This window comes from Pseudorasbora parva, chromosome 22 (genome assembly GCF_024679245.1).
Source record: "Pseudorasbora parva isolate DD20220531a chromosome 22, ASM2467924v1, whole genome shotgun sequence".
Taxonomy (NCBI): domain Eukaryota; kingdom Metazoa; phylum Chordata; class Actinopteri; order Cypriniformes; family Gobionidae; genus Pseudorasbora; species Pseudorasbora parva.
In genome coordinates, this window is record NC_090193.1 from 16,963,563 (window position 1) to 16,986,670 (window position 23,108).

The following is a 23,108-nucleotide window of genomic DNA, read 5'->3' on the forward strand; positions in this document are numbered from 1 at the left end:
TTTTTCTTGCAACAATTTATAATTCACCTCAGATCTTAAAAAAATTAATTAAAGAAAACAACTGTTCAAACTGTCAAGGTGAACAAACAAGTGTAAAAAAAAGTTTGTAAAAAAAAAGTGTAAAAAAAAAAAAAAACTAAAAAAATTTTTTGTTGCGCTAAAATTGTGTACTATTTACAAATTCGATATTGAAGTTTACTTATTGATTTCGCTGTAAATGCAGTCAATGCGCTTGCAGAGAGCCGACACTCTCTTCTGATTGGCTGAGATTTTTGATTGACTGATCTCCGGTCGAGTCTGGTTTGCCGCTGAAAATCTGTTTAAGTTTGCTTTTCAAAGCTGCAACTGAACTGAAGAACATCATGAGATGTTTACAGTATATCACATGATTGTATAAACGCCAGGGTCTGGCAACTGCCAAACTCTGCCATTCATAAATGCCACCCCTGCTGCCAGTGTAAAAAAAAAAAAAAACTTGGCTTTGTACGAAATCGCCCCCTATATTCTTAAATAGGGCACTATTTGAGGGGACAGCCATTTTTAGTGGTGTTTTAGTGCTGTCCGAAACCATATTGGATATTATTGACTCCACTCATTCAATCCCACAATGCACAGCAATAATGAGTGTATGTACGCTCAACGGCTAGAGAATACCCATAATGCACTGTGAGAGTCAGGCATTGAATTAATTCAAGCGTTTTGCCAGAAGATGGCGCCCACAGCTGAATCAATCATCCATTTTCCATATACCCTGATGGTCCAATGTGATATCATACTGGTATAAATGGAACCCCTCTTTTTTGAACCGCCCCTCTCCATCCGTTGGCATGAGAGTCGGATGGTCTAACAAGGAGGCTAAAGCCTGCAAACTCTATAGCATCAGCTAGAGTGTCTCTTGAGATCAGAGGAGTGAGGTTTACATGCACAGTAACTACTAGTTGGCCTCCATTACACAAATTCCTTTTTAATTGATTATTAAAATGTTTAATTACTATATGCAAAAGCGGCAGTGTCAGAGTCTGACTTCCCTCACTTGTTTTCATTCACTCCTTCAAGTGGACTTTATTAGTGGAGTAATGTAGGGAATAGTGAATGAGGGAATATAGTGTGATTTCAAACACAACATTTGGTTTGTGTGTAAATTAAATGTATGTTTTTGACCAAAGTTTTCCACTTCTGATGTAATTTATAACGAGAAATTAGGCCTAGTAATTAATTCATGATTTATTTAGTTCTCACCAAAGCTCGCTCTTTTTTGCTGTAGATCATTAAACAAGTCATTGCCAGATAAGGCAGCAAGGTTTTCCCATGACCTTGTAGTTTATAGTCATATGATCTTCTGATGTAGCCTAGAAATCTAGTAAACTTATAACTAAATGGCCTGTCTAAATGGGAAAATTAACCTTTTTAAAAAATCAATTATTAAATATATAATATAGTTTTATTTTTTATTTTGTACTATTATTCTAGTAATTTTAAAATGCCTATAGGCTTAAATACAGTATGGATATAATTTGCCTGTCCAAATTTTGTATTGCACCTCCGGTTTGATAATTTTATCTCCTACAACTGGGTGTATTTATTTTAGATACACATTTGGTTTTCATTTTAACGGAAATGTTATTATTAGAATTCTTAATAATTAGGTCCAGGACAGGAAATGTCACACTTTGACTTTAAACAGCACAAAAAAATGTTGATATTCAGGTTCTAGAGGGCAACGTACATACCCACCTGTTCACTTCAGCAAAACATCCTCCCCCTCCTCCATCCTGGGCAAGTATTTAAAGATTTTTTTTTTTATCTGACAAAGTCACAGCCAAGTGTTTGCTTTTGTGTCTTGATCCCACTTCTACATTTGTGAACTATGTCTTTCCCCTATAAATCTAGAGCCACCAGTGTTTATGGAGGAGCTGGTGGTCGAGGAACCCGGATATCATTGTCCCCTGCAAGGTTTCTTCGTTCTTCTCCAGGGAGCTTCAACCTGGGTGATGCTTTAGACTTGCCCGCTGATGAGAAGACCACCATGCAGAATTTGAACACCCGGCTGGCCTCTTACCTTGACAAGGTGCGCTCACTAGAGAAGGCCAACGCTGATCTGGAACGCAACATCAAGGAATGGTATGAAAGCCACACATATGCCACATTTGACCACACCGTCTACCAGGACACCATCAAGAGCCTGAGAAAAGAGGTGAGTTCAGAGTGGAATGAGGATCTCAGGGTCTTCAAACAGAGTGGATGACATGCTATTTGAGACATGATACTGTGCAGACATGACATTATTCATGTTCTTTGAAATGTGAATTAATTGGAAAAAAAACCAATAATATTTATATGTAGGCCTAAAATAATAAATATTAATGAAACATAAAAAATTTATGGTGAAAATCTGAATTTTAAGTTAAAGTAAGCCTACTCAAATTACTAAACCTAAAACGGAAATAAAAAATGAAATAATAAATGAAAATAATAAATGAAAGCAAAATATGAACCTAAAGAAATATCAAAATCATATAACAAAATATAACATTGTCACAATTCTTAAAACGTTCATTATTAATACTATTGACTAGCTTGTGTTTGGTGTTTCTCAGCTGGTGTATCCCACAGCCCTTTTAAGCATTCACGGAGTAGTCAAAAAAACAACAACGGACTTTTATTTTGAAAGACATGCGTGAAAGCAGTTGACTAGCGTCTGACATAGCTGTTGACATTCTGTTGCTATGTCATTATCATCATTTTAACAATATTTTCATAAGTCCTGTCTTGTCAAATTACAAGCATGCATCACCATAGTTATGTTGTCAATTAAGTCATGAAATTACCAGAAAACGTATAGTGGCCTAACTTGCCCAAACAATTTATGAACTACTGATCTAGACAAATGTGCTTAGACACAGATTGAACACGTTTTGTTGTCAGATTTGGCTGTTCCATGTTCTGTGGTTGCACTGAATTCCACAGATACCAAAATGAAAATGACTCCAGGTGCCAGACTGCTTATTGTGCAATCTGCATTTTTTTTTCTTTTTATTTGGAATTCAGTGTTCTTGGGGTGTATTTTCTGTAACCTTCTAAAAAGACTGACATCTTTGACACGTGCTGTTTGTGTAATCATCTGTAAAATATATTACATATTTTTATTTATTGATTAATTTTTTTATTGATTGATTTTTTTACTGGCAGATTCAGTCAGTTTCACAAGAAAATGCCTCAATCGTCCTGGCCATTGACAATGCCAAACTGGCATCTGATGACTTCAAATTAAAGTGAGAAACTAAATATTGACATCTTGCGATTGTTTTATTTAATTGGTCATTTATGGGCAATTCATTTTGTGAACCATCGCTTCAGGTACGAGAATGAGCTGGCTATGCGCAGGGTCATTGATGCTGACATCGCCAATCTGAGGAAAATTCTGGATGACTTCAGCTTGAGTCGGTCAGATCTGGAGATGCAAATTGAGAGTCTGAAGGAGGAGCTCATCATACTGAAGAGAAGACATGAGGAGGTACGATATAGGACAGACATTTCCCATCTTAACCTGTCTCATGAAATCTTCAGTGGGGTTATGTCTATTCTCTCTTATCTTTTTAAAAATCCTTATTCAGTTTCATTAAAATGGACAGAACTCAGACGATTGGTGTATCTTTCCATAGTGTATTTTGTAGCTTGTAAACAGTAATAATATCACCATGACAGGATTTCTATTCAGGGCATTGCCCATGAGACTGGCCATTCAGATATTCCAGCCACAAATTGATTCCTGTTTTACACAAAGCTGTTATGTAAGCCCAAGTTAGTTGGAAACATTTCCACTGAACTGTATACAGTAAATATCACCATGGTGATGTGGTATGGTGATATAAATAGAGCAAAGAGAGCATTTCTCATGCATTTATTTTTTTCGGTTAGCTTGCTAGCTAACCAGTTAGCCTGCATTATCTCCTGATTAGCCTGCTAGGTTAACATATACAATTTCAACTACTTCACCATTATTTATCCTAACAAGTAGCTACCGCTATTACAAATTAATTATTTTTTTCCATATTTATAAGAAGATATTGCATAAGAGAATAAGAACTGCTATTAAATAGCACAGCATCTTTCCTTGAAAATGAATGATTTCCAGTTGCTCTGTCGCTGAAAATCACAGTCATTGTGAACACCCCATAACACACTCAGTTTCTGCAGAGGGGCCGTCCCTAAGACCTTTGTACTGCCAGATTTATAAGTTGTTATGGAAACATACAAGGATTCTGTTTCAGGTTCATCATTTATGAAAGGCCCATTTAATTCAAAAGTAAAGACGTGAATCTTCTCTCAGTGTGAGATTCCACCACTCCTCACATTCCAACCTTCCCACAAACAGACGGGCACACACCCTGGTACACATTGTACAGGACAGCTAAAACCTGTGGAATATCGCCTGTAACTGATATCCAAATATAATAGTACCTTATAATGAAACAAAGACATGCAAACTTCAGTTCCTGCTTGTGGAAACTGTTTGAGGAAACCATGATAGAGTGTTTTATTGTTTTTATTTTTTAATTTATGAACTTGCAAGTTAAAGAACAACATTTGAAATGGAAATATTTGTATTAGATCAAAAAATGTCTCTATTGTCATTTTTGATCAATTTAATGCTGCCTTGCTAAGTAAAAGTATCAATTTACTATATATATATATATAAGTCATAAGTTAGTTGGTTTTTATTGATCCCCGTAGGGAAAGTACATATGCAGCATACTCACACAGACATTTAAAATGTCAATTGGCATATACAAACATAATTTAAAACAAATCAAACTAATTTAGAATTTAAGATAAGATGACCTGACCATCTGGCCATCAGTCAACACTAGAAGATATATTTAAAAATCAAATTGCGTGGGGAATAAAAGATAGTTTGGACCTGTTTTTCATGCACCTGGAAACACAATACCATCATCCAGATGGAAGTTCAAAAGCATAATGTAAGGGATGTCTCTTGTCATGCACAATAATGTTGGCTTTATTCAGCACTCTCTCTTTGTATATGCTCTTTATACTTGTCAATGTGATTCCCAACAGTTAACATTGCAGTGCTCAATGCTTAGGATTTTTTCTACTGGCCTGCTTGGGCCAGTGGTTAAAATTTGTACTTGCAATATCAACATTTTTACTGGCCCCACCTCTAAAAAAGTAATAAATAAAATAAAACAGGCCTACTTAATGTTTTTGATCCATGTAACCTTGAATAAGGTTGACTCCAGAAAGCCTAACTCTATATATATTTTGTTAAATACTGTTAAAGTCTGTAATGAAATTAAAACAATTTTACAATGCGATGAAAATAGTTATTGGTGGATAAAGTCATTATTTAGATTTTTTTCCGCATAAAAACTATACTCGTCGCATTGTAAAATGATTGTACAGCCACTGTAGTGAGATGGACTTTGTAATGACGTCTTTAGTGCCTTCATGAGTCTTGTGAGTGGGTCAGAATGCACTGAATGCCAATGGAGGCCTTTCTGAAGCCCTTCTCAGCCATCAGCTTTCAACACAAATATCTTCATTTGTGTTCCGAAGATGAACAAAGGTGTTACGGGTGTCCAACGACATGAGTGTGAGTTTAAATAATTTTCACTTTTGGGTGAACTAACCCTTTAAGAAGGATTTTAATTCCTTAGAAACCCAGGGTTTATCATTAGGGTAGATGTCTTAATAGGAATAATCTACACTTTTCAAACTCCCAATTGGTACATTCAAAACACCCCTGCAAACTCTTTGTATTTTCATTGTCCCACATTATAACAGGCTTTCTGTGGTTTCTCCCTTTTTTAAGTAACCTCTGATAAACAGGTCGGAGGTAGACAGGACTGTGTTCAGACGCCCCCAGTGGTGGGAGAACAGATGAAATATATAAGCCTTTCTAACAGTTCCATAGCATGTCCAAAGTCTTTTTTTCCTTGTAAGTCAATCAACATATTGGTAGCATGTGTGCAAACTCCTCTTGATATTACAATTATTTAAAAAAAAAAAAAAAACTGAATAAATTTAGGAGCATTAGGGGAAATTGATTCAAGTCTCTGAGCCAAATAAAAAAGAATCTCTTGCGCTTTGTTAGAGTTTGATTTAGAGTAAATGATACATACTACAGTAATACAAATTTGGGGAAACTCTCTTGGTAAATAAAAAGGTAGAAGAGAAAGGAACATAAGTTCAGTGTCAGGTGTACACATCAAGCTTTCTCTAACCTTTACTGCATGGCACAACTACTCACAAAAAAGAAGACATATAGGCTCCACAAGTTTTTTTTAACCAAACTTTTCAACATGTAATGTTCATGTTTTCTAAACTTAATGTAGATGGAAAGTATGTTTAAAGTATATTATTTTAATATTTATTTTTAAAAACGATTTAAAAGGCATTCTGAGAATGAGAGGTTAGGTTACTGAAGCTGCCCAAAAGAGGCCCTTTCAGAGATAACCGTTTCCACAACAGAAAAACACACAGGTTCATTAAGAGTGTTCCTTCCTTCCTTCCTTCAATGTTTCCTTTTTCCTCCTGTTCTTCTGTTGCCAGCTTTGCTGGGATTTTCTTTCCAATTACATCATTTGAAAATAAACAGTAATACCATTAGGGCTCTTGGGTCTGTCTATGAAAGGTCATCAAATAAACACAACATATGAACCTAAAAAACTCTTTTAAAGATCCCAAATGATAATTCTTTTCAATAAATAGAAATCATCAAGGGAAAACTACACTTTCTCCTGAAATCGTTCAGACATGTTTGGGATTAAAAGACTATAGGCTCATCCCACCACTCCCACTTCTTTTGTTATCCCTATTAAATCTACTGATACTGAAAATTAATACCATGTCTACATCATAAAACATTCCATCTCTGTCTCTGTGCCAAATCACACACGTTCTGAATCTGATATGTTTTCGCAGGAGATGTCGGAGGTTAGTGCTGAGGTTGGAGGTCAGGTAAACGTTTGTGTGGATGCAGCGCCCTCTATGGACCTGATGCAGGGCCTCAACGAGATCAGACAACACTATGAGACAATGACTGAGAAAAACCGTCAAGAGCTGGAGTCCTGGTATGAAAGCAAGGTGAAATCACAAATGCATTTGTACTTGAATAACTGCATTATTATGATTAATTATTATTTTGTAAAATTGTACCATTGACTACTATTGAAACTGAACACTTGCACTTTTACTACAATTTCAAAGAAATAATCTTGTTTTACATTACAATGCAGAGCAGATTTGGCAGGCCATTGTGGCATTAAATTCTCCTTTATTAGGAAAAAAAATGTAATCCTTTATATATTTAAGTATAATTGAATGTGTATATATCTAATTTATTTTATTTAAAGCTGCAGTCCGTGACTTTTTGCTCTCTAGCGGTTAATAAACAGAACTGCATGCGTCTCGTGGAAAAACATTTCAGCCAGAGCTCCTTCTCTCTGTCTACGTCTATGGCAAGTCACTGAAAGAGTCCCACTATAAACACACGGACAAAAACACGTTTTGGAAAATGGATTTATGGTGTACATTCTCATTATCTGATTTCTGTAAATCTTTGATCACATAAAAAAGTTAGGCTATGGACAGCAGCTTTAAATGAAATGTCTACATGTCTGAAATTAACTGATTTGGTGCTTCTTAGTATAAAAAAAAAATCTGTCATCATTGACTGATCCTCAAGTTGTTTCAAACCTTTATGAATTTCTTTCTATTGAACACAAAAGAAGACATTTTCGAAGAATATGGGTAACTAAACAGTTGATGGGCTCCATTGACCTACATAGTATGGAATAAAGTACATAAGAAAGTCAATTATTTCAATCTTATTTTGTATTTAGCTGAACTGAAGAAATAAATTCATACATGTTTGGTACAACTTGAGGGTAAGTAGCCTAAATGATGACAGAATTTTCTTTTTTGGGTAAACTATCCCTTTAACGGAATACAATATTGTTTTATAGGCGGATACAAGGTGTTGGATGTCATAATTGTTATTTTTGTTGGTGTTAACTGCAGATCAGCACAGTGCAACAGGAGGTGGTCACACAAAATGAAGATCTTCAGTACAGCAGAACAGAGCTGAAGGAGTTGACTAGCACCTTACACAAACTACAGATTGAACTGCAGACCCTGAAGAGCACGGTAAACCTAGACACACACATTTATTTTTAAGGGAAAAAATAGAGTTTTAGTCTAAAGTGAAGAAGAAACACAGCATAATTTCCAAGTCTGTGGTAACATGTCTAGGCAGAACATGTGTTGTGCCAGGCTGTTGTTTTTCTGTCCATGAGCTCCAGCCTCTCCCCCTCTAGTTCACCAACCAGCACTCTGCCAGCTTTAAGAACAGTCAGGGGAAATGTGCTGTAATTTCCTATGTTTACACATTTAGAAGAAAAAGAGATAGACTGTTAAAATTGAAGATAGTGCCTCAAAAGTATGGGTTATTAATACTGTTATATACAATATAACAGTATATAACAATATATTGCCCTAATGCACCCAACAACATTATAGACAATCACTGTGTGCACAGCAAAATGTGTGTGTGTGTGTGTGTGTGTGTGTGTGTGTGTGTGTGTGTGTGTGTGTGTGTGTGTGTGGCCTGGTAATCCCTACGTTATGGGGACAAAATGTCCCCACAAAGATGGCAATATCCGAAATCCTTGTCCTTGTGGGGACATTTTTTGGTCCCCGTGAGGAAAACATCTTATAAATCACACAGAAGGAGTTTTTTTGAGAAAGTAAAAATGCAGAATGTTTCCTGTGATGGGTAGGTTTAGGGGCAGGGGCAATGTAAGGGGATAGGATGTACAGTTTGTACAGTATGAAATCCATTACGCCTATGGAAAGTCCCCATAAAACATGGACACATGACGTGTGTGTGTGTGTGTGTGTGTGTGTGTGTGTGTGTGTGTGTGTGTGTGTGTGTGTGTGTGTGTGTGTGTGTGTGTAATGCCTATATATATATATATATATATATATATATATATATATATATATATATATATATATATATATATATATATATATATATATATATATATATATATATATAATTCCTATCAACAGAGGTCAGCCCTTGATGGGGAACTGGAGGACAAACAGGCCCGTTACGGGGACCAGTTGGCTAGGCTTCAGGTCACTGTAACAGGTCTGGAGGACCAGCTAAGTCAATTTCATGCTAACATTGGCAAGAACAAACAAGAATATGAAACGCTGCTGGACATAAAGTCCAGACTGGAGCGTGAGATCGCTGAGTACAGGAGACTGCTGGATGGAGATAAAAGGTGATGCTCGTGGATTTTATTTCTTGATATCTTGTGATTTAGTGGATGCTGATTCAAAAAAAAATGGTTTACTGACACCAGCTCTCTCCCTTATGTTTTTACAGTGAGTCCCGCAGTAAGTGACTATTTTATGATTATTATTATTATATATATAGTTTTTTTGTACAAATATATTACATCACTATGAAGCTTTGTAGTGCATTGCTAATTAACCATCTCTTATTGTTTTTAGAAATTTTCACCAAAACCACAACGGTGGAAACCGTCCTGAATGGGAAGGTTGTAGAGAGCTGTGAGACCATGGATGTCAATGAGGAAAATGACTAATCTGCTCAAAAACACACTTCAGCTGACGACGTCACATGTCTTACTAATGTCTTATGTTCAAGATCTCTGTAATGCACAATTGAATTTGAAGTTCACCTTAGATTATGAACATAATATCACTGTTTAGTTTTTTTTTCTGTGCAAATACTTTTAGCTCTCTGTTTCCCAGTGTTGTATGACAATCACATATACCTGACGTATTGCAATGCACAAATCTCGAAATGTATCCTTATTCTTTCAGATACAAAACAAGAAACATCAAGAAGCAATGCTTTCATACTGACTTAAAATAGTAAAGAGATTGAACTTGAGACAAACTAGTCATGTTTCTGCGCCATCACTGATTTTATTCTTAACAATACTGCGGCATAAAGCCTGAAGACTTGTGTGACAGGTGTGGATGGGAGGTCTTTGACAGTGTTTGGTGTTTATTTTGTAGTAGTTGACACCACTTCCCCATCAACAATGTCTTCAACAATGGTCTTCACCTTGATGGATTTGGTAGCGCTTATTCCTCCTCCGCTTCCTCCTCCGCTTCCTCCTCCGCTTCCTCCTCCTACACTGAAACTGCTAATGGTGACAAAGAGAGAAAATGTTGATGTAGGCTATATTCCTCAGAAATGGTAAAACCCAATCATAAATACACACACATATATTTGACATTATCACTATCCACCTTCCACCACCTCCTACCTGCTTGCTTCTCCATCCATCAGTCTCCTATACTCAGCAATTTCCATCTCCAGCCGGGCCTTGATGTCTAGCAGCATTTTGTATTCCTGACTCTGTCTGTCCGTGTCGGCTCGGACATTAACAATCTGCTCCTCCAGACTTGTTACGTGAGCCTGCAGTTGAGCCAGCTGCATGGAGTACCTTGATTCTGTGTCCCTAAGAGTTGCCTCAAGAGATCCTTTCTGTAAAATAAGAGCGGAGGTGCTGAGTATTTATTAGTGCAAAGTGGAATAAGAACTATTTATGTTCAGTAAAAAAGGGTAGACATTCAACCAGGCTGATTTGCAGGTTTCGAAGGGGTTTTGGGCTCTTGTCAACCTGGCTGCCTACTTAAACTGAACACTTGGCCAGGCTGGATGACCAGTTAGCTCAATGTATCTTAAACCAGCTTAGACTGGTTTAAAATGTTTACCAACTTGATATCCCAACACACATACACACACACTTACTTTACTGAGTTCAGATTGTAACTCAATCTCCAGGCCGTGAAGGGTGCGTCGCAGCTCTGTGATTTCAGACTTGGACAATTGTAGGGTCTCTGTATTGGTCTCAACCTCCTTAATCACGGTCTCTGACTGCAGATAAATAACATTCAGAATTTAGTCAAGCATTTCTAAAGAACAAAACTGGGTTGTTCTAGTTTTGGATAGTTCAGGGAAAAGATTTATTTGCCCTCTTCTACCTTGGTTTTGAACCAGGCCTCTAGTTCACGTTGGTTTTTGGCAGCTACGCCCTCATACTGCTCACGAATCTCAGCCATTACACGGCTCAGATCTTCCTGAGGAGCCGCATCCACCTCCACATTCACTGAGCCAGTCATTTGAGTGCGCATGGACGCCAGTTCCTACAAAGAGAAAAAAAAATTGAAATTATGTATATATGGCCCCTGAGGCACATTCCTCTGATTTACAGTGCTTTTCAGCCCCACGCATTTGACAGCCTTGTTAGTTCATCAGAGGAACTAATCTGTTTTGGCAAGATCAAAAGATTGTGTTTGTCAATCATGCAGTAATATCCTCTCATGATTGATTTGGAGAGGTTTTTCAGTGGTTTACCTCCTCATGGTTCTTCTTGAGGAAGATAAGTTCCTCCTTTAAGCCCTCAATCTGCATCTCCAGGTCAGATCTTGCCAATGTCAGCTCATCCAGGAGTCTCTTCAGCCCAGCAATATCTGCTTCCACAGACTGACGCATGGCCAACTCATTTTCATACCTGAATGGATCAAACCAGAGAAGCTTATTAGCAACTTTAAAAACAAAGTACGAGCAAAAGACGTTTCATAAACTGTAGGCTTGGACTTACTTAGTCTTGAAGTCGTCAGCGGCTAATTTTGCGTTATCAACCTCCAGGTAGACACTTGCATTGACACGGGTTGCATCTTGGATCTGTCAGAGATAAGAGAGGATTCAAACTAATTTGTTTTTGCAAATGCAGAGCCCATATAGCTTCCAAATATGCATTGACACAATGCAAATATTGTCTGATCCACCCATGTATTGTAAACCGTGACATACAAAACTGTACAATGCACTCGAATGGCTTTGTTTCTTTTTGACAGGCAGAAAACTCGATGAGGGCATGACCACACCCATAATCCTGCAGCTATGAAAACAATACATTTCTTGTGCAAGAGATGTTGTGAAGTTTTTCAGTAGCAGTACCTTATTCTGCAGGTCGCTGATCGTTGCCTGGTAGGCAGAGTAATCTCTGGCAGAAGGTGAGGTTTTGTTCTCCAGAAACTGCCTGATCTTCAGTTCGAGCTCTGCATTGGCCTTCTCCAAAGTGCGCACCTTCTCCAGATAAGATGCCAGACGGTCGTTCAGGTTCTGCATGGTTGCTTTCTCATTGACGGTCACATTGAGGTCCATATCGCCTCCCCCTGCGCCACCACCAAAGCCAAAGCCTCCTCCACCACCAGCGCCACCACCAAAGCCAAAGCCTCCTCCACCACCAGCGCCACCACCAAAGCCATAACCTGCTCCACCACCAAACCCATAACTTGCTCCGCCGCCGCCGCCACCACCAGATGCAAAGATGCTTGATGCAGTGGAGATACGGGTCCCTTTGCCTCCTGCACCCGCATACACGCTCCCAGCACGCATGCTGCTTATTTGGCCACCGCCTCCAATGCCCATCATTGAAGACCGAGAAGCACCTCTCATGGAGCCTCCACCGAAGCCCCCTCCAGAAGATACAAAACTACGGCTGCTGAAGGACGTCATTGCTGGGGTGCAGAGGAGAGAGTCTTTTGCTGCAAGGAGAGGGAATGTGGTTTACAGATGAGGCTGATTGATTTTTATATGTTTGTGGGATGTGGTAAGGGGTGGGTGGAGGTAGAGCTGGAGGAGGGGGTGAGGGGAGAGAACTTCACTCTCCGCCCAGCACATGCCTGGAGGCAGAGGATCTGACAGGTGAATTGACATGAATTGTTGGAATGATCTGAGAGCCTATAGCCCAGGGATATGTGCAAAAGACAAGACATATGCACATCTTATCTTAAAATATGCATATAACTTGTCAAGATTTTCACAGGACGTGATTGCTTTGATGTGAAGGACGAGATTTTCCCATGCATGTCTGCATTGTATCTCATGTTACTGCCATACGGTCTGCGTTACAGGCTTCATAACATGTGTGCTGACAGGATGACCTGCGCCTGCCAGCGGGGTTTCCAGGACAACAGAGTGCTGGATGTGATAAACACTTATAAACAGCAAGCTAAAACCACACTGTGAAATGGTCTCTTGCAGTTGGAATGCTGCCAGCTTCCCCAGAACAGACCTCCCTTTGTCTTTTCAAACATGAACAGAACAAAAAAAAAGATAGAGAAACATTTTCCAAAGTGAACTTTTAAATTACACGAGCCAACTGGAGACGTGCTAGCATGGTGCCCCTCGTCTTGCGTAATATATTTATTGGAGAAATTTAAGCATGAGTCAGATACGCCACTCCACAAGGCTTTACTTTTATCTCATTCTCGCATGTAGAAGAAACTTTCAACTGAGGGCTGAAGCTTTGCTTTGAAAAGCATGACCATGCAACTCAACTAATTCATTTCTATATTCAGTTATTGAAGCATCATTGAAAAGGCTGTCACATGAAGAAGTAGAACAGCAGCATAATTGATTAGTTTGAATACATTTACAAAGGCTACATTGTAACTGTGTATAGCTGCCATTACGCAATCAAGTCAAAACAATGGGGCAGGGATAACTGAACACGCATCTAGTGTATGTATCAATTCATCAATTTTAACTGCGTAAAAGTGCCTGCAGTTATAAGGTGAAGAATGATGTGAATTTCATGATATACTGAATGACAAGATAAATCTGATCTGTACTGGATCCAAAACAAGCTCTTACCTGCTTTCCTGCAAGCTCTGCTTAATTTTAATCACAAATTCAAAGAATGTCTTACACGGATTAAACAATCAACTTTTAACTGCAAGACTGCTAGCTTTGTGATTTAAAGGACATATTTATGTGCACGCTTTTGTGTGGATTTAATCTATTAATGACTTAGTAAGCCTTATTCTTTCACTGTGGGAATTTGCTACTGATAAAGGCAGCAACCCTTACAAAAAAAAAGAGGTTTTTTCAAGTGTATATTAGTATACTTCTTTTAAATTAAAAATAAGAAAGTATACTTTCAAACTACTTTAAATGTTCTTCTCAGAAATATACTTAAATTAAACCTAAGTATTTTTGACTTAGGCTATTGACAGAAAAGTTTCGCCTAAACTTATACTCAATCTTTTGATTGAGATACTTAAAAAGTATAATTACCTGTTAGTAACTTGGCTTGGCTGTGGCTTGTTTACTTTACTTTTTATTGAGTAGCCTATTAAAGTGCCCCTACTGTGGGTTTTCAAATATTCTCTTTCATACAGTATGTAATGTAGTTGTTTGTGAATTGTGAATGTAAACGTTCTGCAAAGTTGTAAAGTTGAAAGTGCACAATAAATAAAGCAGTAACACGTTACAATATGGGTGCACTAATATGCATTAAATAATGCCTAACTAATGCACAGATAATCATAAGTTAAGCGCGCGGGGGGGGGGGGGGGGTCATCCCCCGGTCATCCCTTCAGACCCATTTGAAAAATTTAAATAAATGTAGCATACAATATAACACAGACAAACTTTTTTTCCACTATTTTCTGGAATTTAGTGGAAACAGCCCAAACTGTCTGCAGGTTCCTATAATAGAGCTCACAGGGCCTGAGTTACACACTTTAAAAAATGAATTTATAAAAAAAGAAAAGAAAAAAAAAGTGCCTACTTTTTGGGGGGATTATTACAGCTTAGACAACATATTGTTTATCACTTTTAGCAGCGTTGTGTGTAACTTCAAACGGTTTCCTGTAAAATGACACCAACATTTTGAACTTTTTTGAGACAACTGTATGGGAAGCTTTTCAATTTGGGTAGGATATCACAAAAAATGGTCCCGGAGTTTAAGCGGCTAATAACATATTACATATTATAATTACTAATAATGTAAATGCATTTGTTCATTAAACAGTCATGTGCCTCAACAAATAAAGTCAAACATAATGATATCTAATGATTAATTAAAGCAGACAACTTGAAGTTGAAATGCATGGCTTCGACTCATTGTGGTAATTAACACATTAATTTACGCTATTAGTTAATATAATACATTAAGTCATGATTACCTGTGCATAAGTTAAACATGAATTAATGCATATTAGTGCACTCGTATTGTAAAGGGTTACCAATAAAACTACTATCTTCAAAAAGAAAAAATTGACTGTGAACCGCCAATACAAGTTTTTTCTTTCCGAATCATACTGATTACAGAAAACCGACGGGTGGTCAGCAGCACAGGAGAACCACAGCGGACTGTTCTCTCACCATTTCTCTTCACGTTATACACTTCAGACTTCCAGCACAACTCAGAGTCCTGTCATCTCCAAAAATACTCGGATGACTCAGCAGTTGTTGGATGTATTAACGGTGGAGATGAGACAGAGTACAGGGATCTGGTTGACTGCTTTGTGTTGTGGTTTGGGGAAAACCACCTCCTTCTAAATGTGACGAAGATGAAAGAGATGGTGGTGGACTTTAGGAGGACTATAGGACAACAACATTAAACACCATTCACCTTCTGGGAGAGGAAGTGGAGGTGGTCGAGAATTTTAAATATTTAGGTGTGTACCTTGACAACAAATTAGATTGGAAGTGCAACACTGAAGCAATCTTCAAGAAGGGGCAGACTCTTCTTCTTGAAGAAGCTTAGGTCTTTTAATGTATGCAACAGGATGATGTATATGTTCTATCAGTCAGTGCAATTTTCTTTGCAGCCATCTGCTGTGGCAGCAGCATCAGAGCCAGTGACAGTAAGAGATTAAACATAAAGAAGGCCTCTGTGCTTGGTTCTGCTCTGGAACCCCTGGAGTTGGTTGTGGAGAGAAAAATGTTGCATAAACTTTTTAACATCATGGACAACACTTCACATCCACTGCATAACATGCTGGTCGGGCAGAAGAGTGTATTCAGCTGGAGACTCCTACAACTCCGCTGTAGCAAGGACCGTTATAGGAAGTCATTCCTACCCACTGCCCTAACATTACACAACAACTCTTCTCTGGGTAGGGATAGGAGATTGAGGTGACTGAAGGACATGTAAATGATACAAATGAATCAAATTATTGTAATATTACACTCAACATTTTTTAGTATTTGTATATGATACTAAACTGAACAACATTGCACACTGTTGTATTTGTTGTATTTATTTATATTATCTTATTTGAATCTTTTAACTTATTTTTAAAGAAATTTGCAAATTTGCAAAAATCCGAGTATTTTTGTATTTTTGTATTTTTGACATTGTATGTCAGTTTGTGTAATATGTCTGGTCTGTATTTTGTTTCAAATTTGCTGCTGCAACACCGCAATTTCCCTTTGGGGATTAATAAAGTTTTTCTATTCTATTCTATACTATACCTCATGACAGTTCTACATCACTAGAAATTACATTTATATAATGTCGTATCATGTTGTACATTGTCCACCCCATAAAAACTTGACCTGCCCTCAAACGTAATTTTACTGACGACTGCGTCTCAAATTTCGTAGTTCAATGCTGGATTCGTAAAATGCTTGCTCTTGAAAAATGGGTCAGTACCCAGTTTATTGAACCAACTTGCTCCTCAGAAACACAACCTGTAAGTATAAATAATTATTTATTTTTTCTAACTGGTGTTCAAAATACATAGTTTTGTGTTTTATTTAGGTTTAGGTTTCCGGGTTGCTTCCGGTAGCTCCAGTTTTTTCTGTGTTACTGAAATCCTTCTGCTAAGCAGCTGTGGGCCACTATTACCAAAAACTGTGTCTAATAATGCATATTGTCTATCGTTCTTACTATTTCAGTAAAGATAAAGGATGGAGCAAGATTTGTTTTGCAAACTCTAATGTTACATCAGTCATTCACATTAGTGCGGGGCTAACCTATGTGCTGTTATTGATACAGTTCCTGCATTTGCACCACAATAATTTAGAAAAATACACATTTTTGTTTGTTGATGGACATACAATTGTTAATGCTGATGGTGAGGAATTGCAGTTGCAACATCTCATATGTACAGTCTTGTTCAAAATAATAGCAGTACAATGTGACTAACCAGAATAATCAAGGTTTTTCGTATATTTTTTATTGCTACGTGGTAAACAAGTTACCAGTAGGTTCAGTAGATTGTCAGAAAACAAATGAGACCCAGCATTCATGATATGCACGCTCTTAAGGCTGTGCAATTGGGCAATTAGTTGAATTAGTTGAAAGGGGTGTGTTCAAAAAAATAGCAGTGTGGCATTCAATCACTGAGGTCATCAATTTTGTGAAGAAACAGGTGTGAATCAGGTGGCCCCTATTTAAGGATGAAGCCAACACTTGTTGAACATGCATTTGAAAGCTGAGGAAAATGGGTCGTTCAAGACATTGTTCAGAAGAACAGCGTACTTTGATTAAAAAGTTGATTAGAGAGGGGAAAACCTATAAAGAGGTGAAAAAATGATAGGCTGTTCAGCTAAAATGATCTCCAATGCCTTAAAATGGAGAGCAAAACCAGAGAGACGTGGAAGAAAACGGAAGACAACCATCAAAATGGATAGAAGAATAACCAGAATGGCAAAGGCTCAGCCAATGATCACCTCCAGGATGATCAAAGACAGTCTGGAGTTACCTGTAAGTACTGTGACAGTTAGAAGACGTCTGTGTGAAGCTAATCTATTTTCAAGAATCCCCCGCAAAGTCCCTCTGTTAAAAAAAAAGGCATGTGCAGAAGAGGTTACAATTTGCCAAAGAACACATCAACTGGCCTAAAGAGAAATGGAGGAACATTTTGTGGACTGATGAGAGTAAAATTGTTCTTTTTGGGTCCAAGGGCCACAGGCAGTTTGTGAGACGACCCCCAAACTCTGAATTCAAGCCACAGTACACAGTGAAGACAGTGAAGCATGGAGGTGCAAGCATCATGATATGGGCATGTTTATCCTACTATGGTGTTGGGCCTATTTATCGCATACCAGGGATCATGGATCAGTTTGCATATGTTAAAATACTTGAAGAGGTCATGTTGCCCTATGCTGAAGAGGACATGCCCTTGAAACGGTTGTTTCAACAAGACAATGACCCAAAACACACTAGTAAACGGGCAAAGTCTTGGTTCCAAACCAACAAAATTAATGTTATGGAGTGGCCAGCCCAATCTCCAGACCTTAATCCAATTGAGAACTTGTGGGGTGATATCAAAAATGCTGTTTCTGAAGCAAAACCAAGAAATGTGAATGAATTGTGGAATGTTGTTAAAGAATCATGGAGTGGAATAACAGCTGAGAGGTGCCACAAGTTGGTTGACTCCATGCCACACAGATGTCAAGCAGTTTTAAAAAACTGTGGTCATACAACTAAATATTAGTTTAGTGATTCACAGGATTGCTAAATCCCAGAAAAAAAAATGTTTGTACAAAATAGTTTTGAGTTTGTACAGTCAAAGGTAGACACTGCTATTTTTTTGAACACACCCCTTTCAACTAATTGCCCAATTGCACAGCCTTAAGAGCGAGCATATCATGAATGCTGGGTCTTGTTTGTTTTCTGACAATCTACTGAACCTACTGGTAACTTGTTTGCCACGTAGCAATAAAAAATATACGAAAAACCTTGATTATTCTGGTTAGTCACATTGTACTGCTATTATTTTGAACAAGACTGTACCTTGAACTGAGTAGCGTCACACTGAGAAAACGTCCTGTTCAAGTCGTCCTTGGTGATGGAGGTTCTGGTTGAAGAAGTTCTTTCAATGTTTCATCATCAGACTCAGATTGATATGGCAAAATCAGCTTTGCAGTGTGTACAATCACTGAGGACCAAGGAAGCCTCTGAACACAGCAGAAGAACAGTTATGGTAATGGCCAATAACTTCCCACACATGCTGTAAAACATTAAAGACCAGTTCAGCCCCAACAAAATGTTGCAAAACATTTTTAAACGAAAACAGTGGTGTGTTGAACCCCCTGTTCTGATGACACAAGAGATTCAACTAGGCAGCTGAGAAGGCCATTCTTTGTGTTCCTTTTAAAGAATTTTCTGAGCCCAATGAAAATGGTATAAATGTTGTACATGTTTAATACTAAAAAAATATGCTTGATGTTACAGTCACTGCCCTTGCCGTCCAGAATAAAAGAGAACATCCCAACTGAGTGGAGGGATTTGTGGAAACTGTTGTGGTTCCTAATTATTGTGATCCAACATTTACCTTGCATTTCAGTATGAAAGGACAAACATGTCTTCTAATATCTTCAATTGTTGCGTATACCGAGCTGTAAACGACTATACTTGGACCCATTGTGCGAGCTGTCTCTTTAATACCGTGTGGTTTATATACATTTGGCTGCTGATTGGGCTGACATTTCTGACACAACCACCAAACAAGAGAAAAGAATGAAACCGATTTGCAAACCGATTCCAGGAAACGTTGTTCAACCCGGAAACCGTAGCAAAGCGTTGCACACCGGTTTGAGCTTACACGTGCCCCAGTCGTAACAGACTAGGCCATCTGGCCAATCAGAGTAGAGTAGGCACATGGGAAGGAGGGATTTGAGGAGAACGATTCCTCCACCATGTCCATCAAGTCGTTTGAGACTACTCATCTTTATCGAGCCCAGCCTTCTTTGGTCTGATTGGTTATCATTTTGACAGTGCTGTCAGCAATAAGAAATAACAGGCAAGTTGGTCATTTCCAATTATTGAGGGGGATTTTTCCTCCTCAGTGCCAATGGTGATTATGGCCCTGCTTTAAATACTTTTTCACATAGTTACATACTGTCTTATTAACTTACATGTTCATATAGTTTGTATAGTTTAGTAACAAGTGAGCTTTGGGGTGAAATCGCTTAGAGTAAATAAAATGTGTGGAACTGAACCTGATCTTCTTTGTACACAATGACAATAACCTACAAAGAAACAGATACAAATTTGGCTGATTTTATTGACATTTCTTCCTAGGTGTAACAGTATGTCACCATCACAACATCAGTTTGATTTCAGTCCTTCCAAGCTGAGCGAGGTGAAGCAGGCAGTGAAAAAGGTAAGATCGGTAGCCTGACAAGCCAGACCCACATCAAGATGTTTGGTCTGGAAACTCACCATTGACAGGGCTCAATCCGAGGGGCCGGATAAACGGTTGTCTTTCAAACTCCCTCTGCACGCGATAGGATAGCGCTACACCAACCAGAGCAACGATGGTGAAACAGAGCTTGTTGATAGATTAAACATTTGCCGTATCCGGTCAGCTAAACTCCGAACACATCTTCCCTTTTTAAGAATGACTTCAGTGCCGTTCTTTGTTCTTTTCTCAGAAAAAAGCTTAACTCCAAGTCTTCCAGAGTCGCGGTCAAAGCTGATCCGAAAGACCGCGGCCGTTCGCCACTTTCTGTGTTTACTAGAAGCACGCAAACGCAACTCGGCCGTCATCATTATGGCCCCGCCCGCCGACTCTATACATGATGTGATTGGCCCGTCCAGATTGTGAGGAATACAGCTCAGAAGGGTATTGAGAGTTCCTAGACGACACTTGTGGGCAGATTAAATTTGCTGCCGCTAGGGTGCTTCTAGATTTCTAGGCTACAAGATCGGCATCTGCACCAGGCCATAACGGCATACCATATAGTGTCTTCAAAAATGCTTCAGATGTTTTGAAAATCCTGTGGAAAAACATGAAGGTGGTGTGGGACGAGGAAATCATCCCAAAAGCCTGGCGAAGAGCAAGAGGTGTGTTCATCCCAAAAGAAAAGAACTCAACCACTATTGAACAGTTCCACCAAATAAACGTTTTGAACATTGAAGGTAAGATCTTTTTTTATCTGACAAAGTATTTAAAACAAAATCCCTACATTGACACATTAATCTAAAAGGCTGGCATCGAAGGCTTTTCGGGATGCCGTGAACATAACAGCATCATATAGCTTCAAATCTAGACTGCAAAGAAAGAAGGGAAAGATCTCCATGTCATGTTCCTCGATCTGGATAATGCCTATGGGTCAGTCCCTCATTCAGGTCTGTGGGATGCCTTTGATTTTGTCCAGGTGCCGACAACAATCACAAATCAAGTGAAACACTACTTCCAGGATTTACAGTTTTTCCTTACAACATCAGGCTTCACCAGAAGTTGGCAACTGCTGGAGTTAGGCAACACGGCGGGATGCACCATCTCCTCATTGGCCTTCACGATGGCAATGGAGATCTTTATAATAGACTCGAAATGGGTTGTTGGAGGAATAGGTCATTACTGCAATGAAATCAAAGGTTATCCGCAATTTGAGCCTATGTGGACGATATAACAACACTCACAACAACTGTCCCCTGCACCAAGAGGCTGCTGGAGAAACTTCATCAAAATATAACATGGGCGATGATGAGGTTAAAGCCCAGTAAGTGCAGAAGCATCTCCATCGTGAAAGGCCAAAAGATTTAATGTAGGTGAAACACCGGTCCGGTCTCAGAAGTGCCAGTAAAAAGCTTGGAGAGATGGTATGATGCGAAGCTCAGAGACACAGAGCAGTTTGGCCAACTAAAAAATGATAACAGCATGTTCAACAAGACCTTTGACAGGAAAACTCAAGATGTGGTGTTTTCAGTTTGGCATACTCCCAAGACTCTTGTGGTCGTTAACTGTGTATGAGACATCACCAAGATTGTAAAGTTGGAACGGCTTATAAGCACACAGTTGAAGCAGTGGTTTGGAATTCCACATTGTTTAAGCTCTGTCAGACTTTATGAAAATGGCAAGTTGGAATTATTGAAAAATTGGGCGGCAGTGGCTCAGTGGTTCATGTAGGTTGTCTACAAACCAGAAGGTTGGTGGTTCAATCCCTGGTTCCACCTGACCAAGTGTTGAGGTGTCCATGAGCAAGACACCTAACCCCAGCTGCTCCCGACGAGCTGGATGGCGCCTTACATGGCTGACATCGCCGTCGGTGTATGAATGGGTGAATGTGAGGCAAAAATGTAAAGTGCTTTGGATAAAAGCGCTATATAAATGCAGTCCATCCATTTACCATGAAAACAAGTCTCATGGAAGAGTTCAAACGCACTGAATCTGAGGTGCACCCAAGGGTGATACCAGGAAGTAAATGGACTGTATCAAAAGCTGTTCAGAGTGCAAAGTCTGCAATTCACCTCAGAAACGTGGTTGGACAAATACAGCATGGGAGGGCAGGGTTCGGACTCATCCCCCCTGTTCACTGTGTCAAATACCTGCATCCTTATGGCACATTCTATCAGGGTGTACTACAAGTCTCACCCAAGGGCGCTATATTTGGCGGCATAAACAAGTACTCAGAGAGCTGGCATCACTGGATCAGAACTAAACCACCACAAACAATCTCCACAAAAATTGGCAGGGCAGCTCAACTTCACAAATTTTGTACCAGCTGGCCAACAGCAAGAGCATATTACACCTAAGGAGGCAAGCATCCTGCAGTCATTGGAAATTAGAAGTGGCGCAAAACTCCATCTCGCCTAGGGCAACCAAAGAGTGAGAGCCGGCCCTGAGAGGTATAGAATGTCTTCCATCTTTTTTACTCATTCACTTCTGTTCTCACACACTAGCTATTTTCCACTTTCTATTTTGTGACGCTCAACAATCTTTTGCTGCACATCAGGACTTTATTCTTTGGGTTTACTCATTGTGATGAATTGTTTAAGAAAATTGGGCTCTATGTTTTTCTCATATACTCTTGTGGAACAATTCATAGCTAAACAATTTCATGTTCCTAGTCATGGTCCATGTTCCTAGTCTCTGTACTCTCTATCTCTCACTCTCTCTCTCTCTCTCTCTCTCTCTCTCTATATATATATGTCATTTAATATATATAAATCTGTCTGCCTAGCATGCTTTCCATAATGTTTACACATTGTTCAGTAGGCAGAGAACCCATTCAACAACATGAGCGTCTACACTGTAGTGATTTTTACTTTTGTCCACCCAAGGACACTAAGTAAGGTAGTGATTGGTACTCACGTCACCGCTGACGTTGTGAATTTGGATCACACGTCATTTAAGGTGTGGTTATGAGTACATCAGATGACCACCTTCCCCCCTCTTAGTTTGGGACACTAGTCAAGGCCTTTTACCTTGGCTGTATGAGAACACTCCGCACAGGAGGCTGCCCAGTCATTTATAATGAATGTAAAGGGGGAAGAGTTGGT

General features: G+C 38.9%; 2 protein-coding genes across 2 annotated transcripts; one reads left to right on the forward strand and one right to left on the reverse strand.

The window, feature by feature from the left end:
- Positions 1–1,818: 1,818 nt before the first annotated feature.
- krt98 (keratin 98) lies at positions 1,819–9,938 on the forward strand. Its single transcript, XM_067430881.1, has 8 exons — positions 1,819–2,194; positions 3,190–3,272; positions 3,358–3,514; positions 6,946–7,107; positions 8,044–8,169; positions 9,097–9,314; positions 9,419–9,429; positions 9,547–9,938. Exons 1-8 carry the CDS (start codon positions 1,868–1,870, stop codon positions 9,639–9,641), a joined length of 1,179 nt encoding a protein of 392 aa, XP_067286982.1. The 5' UTR covers positions 1,819–1,867; the 3' UTR covers positions 9,642–9,938.
- A 24-nt stretch (positions 9,939–9,962) lies between these two features.
- krt15 (keratin 15) lies at positions 9,963–12,650 on the reverse strand. Its single transcript, XM_067430880.1, has 7 exons — positions 12,035–12,650; positions 11,676–11,758; positions 11,429–11,585; positions 11,056–11,217; positions 10,823–10,948; positions 10,335–10,555; positions 9,963–10,211 (listed from the first exon to the last, which is right to left on the reverse strand). The coding sequence occupies exons 1-7, from the start codon at positions 12,593–12,595 to the stop codon at positions 10,070–10,072; spliced, it is 1,452 nt and encodes a 483-aa protein (XP_067286981.1). The 5' UTR covers positions 12,596–12,650; the 3' UTR covers positions 9,963–10,069.
- Between the last annotated feature and the right edge of the window lie 10,458 nt (positions 12,651–23,108).

What these genes read in the sequence shown, in the direction of transcription:
- krt98 (XM_067430881.1), top strand. Translation starts at nt 1,868, where the DNA reads ATGTCTTTCCCCTATAAATCTAGAGCCACCAGTGTTTATGGAGGAGCT. An exon ending in TCAAGAGCCTGAGAAAAGAG is followed by an intron (nt 2,195 to 3,189) that starts GTGAGTTCAGAG and finishes TTTTACTGGCAG; the next exon opens with ATTCAGTCAGTTTCACAAGA. An exon ending in TCTGATGACTTCAAATTAAA is followed by an intron (nt 3,273 to 3,357) that starts GTGAGAAACTAA and finishes CCATCGCTTCAG; the next exon opens with GTACGAGAATGAGCTGGCTA.
- krt15 (XM_067430880.1), bottom strand. Translation starts at nt 12,595, where the DNA reads ATGACGTCCTTCAGCAGCCGTAGTTTTGTATCTTCTGGAGGGGGCTTC. An exon ending in GCTGACGACTTCAAGACTAA is followed by an intron (nt 11,586 to 11,675) that starts GTAAGTCCAAGC and finishes TGATCCATTCAG; the next exon opens with GTATGAAAATGAGTTGGCCA. An exon ending in TCAAGAAGAACCATGAGGAG is followed by an intron (nt 11,218 to 11,428) that starts GTAAACCACTGA and finishes TTCTCTTTGTAG; the next exon opens with GAACTGGCGTCCATGCGCAC.